Raw genomic sequence first — 3,380 nt, forward strand, 5'->3', positions numbered from 1 at the left:
AAGATTCCTCTTTCTCGGATCAAGAAGATGATGAGTCTTATGAAAACATGCTCACATCGGACGAGGCCCAAAATTCAGATCTTCACAAGCCTTGTGAAGGAGGTCAGAAGATCCAAGTTTTGTTAGCTAGAAGAGAAGAACTCAGTAATAATGCTCCAACGAGTGCCATGAAGCGTGCCCATGAATTAGGCTCCTCAAGGTCGGACAAGGACGTTTTCTTAGATTGTTAGAACAATCTTAAGGTAGCTTTAGTAGCCACACCTCCAGAAAGTTGGACCAAATTAGTGAAGAAGAAAGGAAAGAAAAAACACACTGATGATCAGCCCCAAGCTGCGTGATGTGTTCTCTACTTTGTTTCATGGCCATAATTAGGCCCGTTATATCTATGGCCATTTTCAGACCGGTTCTATCTTATGCTATCAATGTAATTTCTTTTATATAAATAGAAATCTTTTTAAACTGAGTTACAAAAAAACCTGTAGAAACCTGCATGCAAAAAATTTTGTGGTTTTTTCTTTCCTCGCTGTGAGTAGCTTTCACATGTTACACTCTGTTTATATACATTGAATATAGACCGTATACCATTTTGACAATAATTGTGAAATGAAGGGCACCATAGATTTTCATCTAGTCTTGAAACCCGTCAAAGTTTTACCAGCCTTAACCAATTTTACCCTGGTTTTGTCTTAAACGCAAGTCAAGGCACACTGCATATTAATTATTTGAGTTAGCTTCCAGAAGCAGCGGCTGTAACAGCGTCTAAATATTATTTATTCTTAATGAAGTCAAGGCACACTGCCATTCCTGATCAGTTTGTACTCGTTGGCCCTTCATTAGGATCTTCATTAAGAAGATATATTACAAGGCTCCCTGTACCAATTTGTATTATACTCTGCTTCTTCGCTTCTGTATATATCACACACACAGTTTTGGAAGGCTGCTATTTCCTGTCAAATATGAAGGTATGCTACTACTTTTGCTCTGTTAAAGCAAAATCAACTGCTTAAGGTTCTGTATGTCATTAAACCCACTGATTGATGAGGATGGCCTGCCTATTTGATTTGCAGAAAATGGTGCTGAAAGTGACTATCGAGGACGAAAATCGTAAGAGAAGGGTTATGCAGACGGTTGCAGGAGTTGAAGGTAAAATTTATTTAATGGTTTTCAAATTTATGTGGTTGGAATTTGTTGGAAACTCTGATTTATCACATAGTTATATTTGATTGTCTACATTTTTTACAGGTTTAAGTTTCGAATTTGTAAGAGGATCTATAATTAGAACACAAAAATCAATATGTGCTTTGATGATGGATCCTCCTAAAAATTCGAAACATAGACAATCAAACATTACGACGGTGATAAATCCAAACTTCCAACCTACAAAATTCATTCAATTAATCAATCTAGGGATCTTGCTTACCATTAAGTGAATCTGAGAGCTAATAAATAATAGATGGATATGTGATTGCAGGGGTAGAGTCTGTTGCAGTGGATATGAAGGAGAAGAAGATAACTGTCATGGGGGATGCAGATCCTGTGGATGTCACAATGAAACTGAGGAAATTTGGATGCACAGAGCTGCTGAGCGTGGGTCCTGCAAAAGAAGAGAAAAAGGCAGAGGGCGAGAAGAAGAAGCAAAGTGGGAAGGAGAAGGAGAAGAAGGCGGAGCCTCCCAGAATTGTGTATGTGAATTCAAGCAGTTATGGGACTTACCCTGATGAAGTCGTTAGAGATGAGTACAATTCCAATACATGTATTATCTGTTGATCTCTGTTTCAGTACCTCTTCCTGAGCCCCAGGGAATCTAAAATTTCTGTGTATATAGCATGGCATATCCATGGTGTTTACTTCAGTGAGATAGTATAACTAGTTATTATTTTGTTATAAAGTATTATGTAAATAATGAGATTTAATTATCCTGGATAAATTTTATGTGAAGTTTTTGGGGCTCAGACAATACAGAATTATTTGTTGATCTCTGTTTCAGAGAATTTAAAAATTCTCCATATATAACAGAGTATACCTATGTTGTTTGGTTCAGAAAAATAGTTTAATTGACCATTATTTTGTTATAAAGTATTATGTAAATAGTAAGATTTAACTATGGCGAATAAATTTTATGTAAAGATTCCGCCCTGGACAACAGGAAATTAGAACAAATTTCTTGCAAGTTTCTGTATTTTTTTATTCGTTGAGCATACATCTCCGCTACCTATGTTACCCATTGAACGGATATAATCTTTGAGTTCATTGAATGAATTCAATGTATCACAGGATCTACAGTGGTTTCCATCTCAAAGAATTTGATTTGATTGATCTTTTACATTGGGTTGACTTATAATTTGGTGAAAAAATCTTTTAAATATTTCAGTTATACGCGAGTTTTCAAATATATATTTTCCTGGAATCACAGTGCTTTGAATTTACAGCAGGCAAAAACCATTCAAAGTGCTACTCAGAAAACACATTTCCATGAAGAGGTGAAGAAGAGTGATTTCTTCGGAATGCATATCGAAAACACCTTTTCATTTTCCAGGAAAAGAAGCAAACTTCCATATAAACCCATCCAAGAGACTTTTAGAGCAATGAGATCCCACTATTTTTTAAAAATGGGTGAATTTTATTTATTTAAAAAACTGCAAATGCATCGAAACAGATTATATGAGTAGATAGTTTCTATAACATAGGGAGTTATAAGAATTTGTTATTTATAATTTATAATTTTAAAATAACTTAAAATATTTATTTATGTGGAGATTTACCAAATAAATACAAAAGGATTGAGATTTTCAAAGTTAGAGAATTGTTTGATTGGCTAGTTATTTATTATTTAAATATGATCTTTTTTTTCTTGATTGGGTAGTCAAGTTAGGTTGGGAGTCTCTAAATTTGTTGTTATGCCATCGTGGGTGGAACCATTTGATCTTTCAGTTCATTTTTTCCACTAGAGTTCTAATTCTGTTAAGAATGGCTTCTAATCTAAGATCTCTAACGTTTGTTCCAAATTACATGTCCTAAGATGATAAATGAGCACCTTAGAACAAGAAGATTTCTTGGATGGAATATACTAGCTAGGATAATACCCTGCAAAAAAGGATATATCTCTACTAAATTGTTGAAAAAAAAATCCTAATTGCCATGCATGTTGTCCTTTAATTTATTCCTTTGAAACGAATGACTACCCCGCACTTGCCTCTCCTAAATTCACACTCATCATGATGTTTAATCTCTTTTTGTAAGGTTGTCTTAAATTTTGTTTAACTAATTTTCTCTTTACAATAAACATCAGAAAAAATAAAACTAGTGATTGCCCCTAAAGGTGCAAAGGTACATTGAAGGAATAGAAGATTTGGAAAGTTCATTTCGCTACGAACAAAGCC

The 3,380-nt window shown here is 34.5% G+C and overlaps 1 protein-coding gene across 1 annotated transcript; it reads left to right on the top strand.

Moving 5' to 3' along the window:
- The first annotated feature begins 593 nt into the window (after nucleotides 1–593).
- On the top strand, nucleotides 594–1,864 carry LOC149177302 (uncharacterized). Its single transcript, XM_089423376.1, has 3 exons — nucleotides 594–962; nucleotides 1,068–1,143; nucleotides 1,472–1,864. Exons 1-3 carry the CDS (start codon nucleotides 780–782, stop codon nucleotides 1,765–1,767), a joined length of 555 nt encoding a protein of 184 aa, XP_089279502.1. The 5' UTR covers nucleotides 594–779; the 3' UTR covers nucleotides 1,768–1,864.
- The last annotated feature ends 1,516 nt before the right edge of the window (nucleotides 1,865–3,380 follow it).

Source organism: Pinus tabuliformis, chromosome 4_1 (assembly GCF_031772625.1).
Source record: "Pinus tabuliformis cultivar Carrire ecotype Pingquan chromosome 4_1, CPIR1, whole genome shotgun sequence".
In the NCBI taxonomy this organism is placed as follows: Eukaryota; Viridiplantae; Streptophyta; class Pinopsida; order Pinales; family Pinaceae; genus Pinus; species Pinus tabuliformis.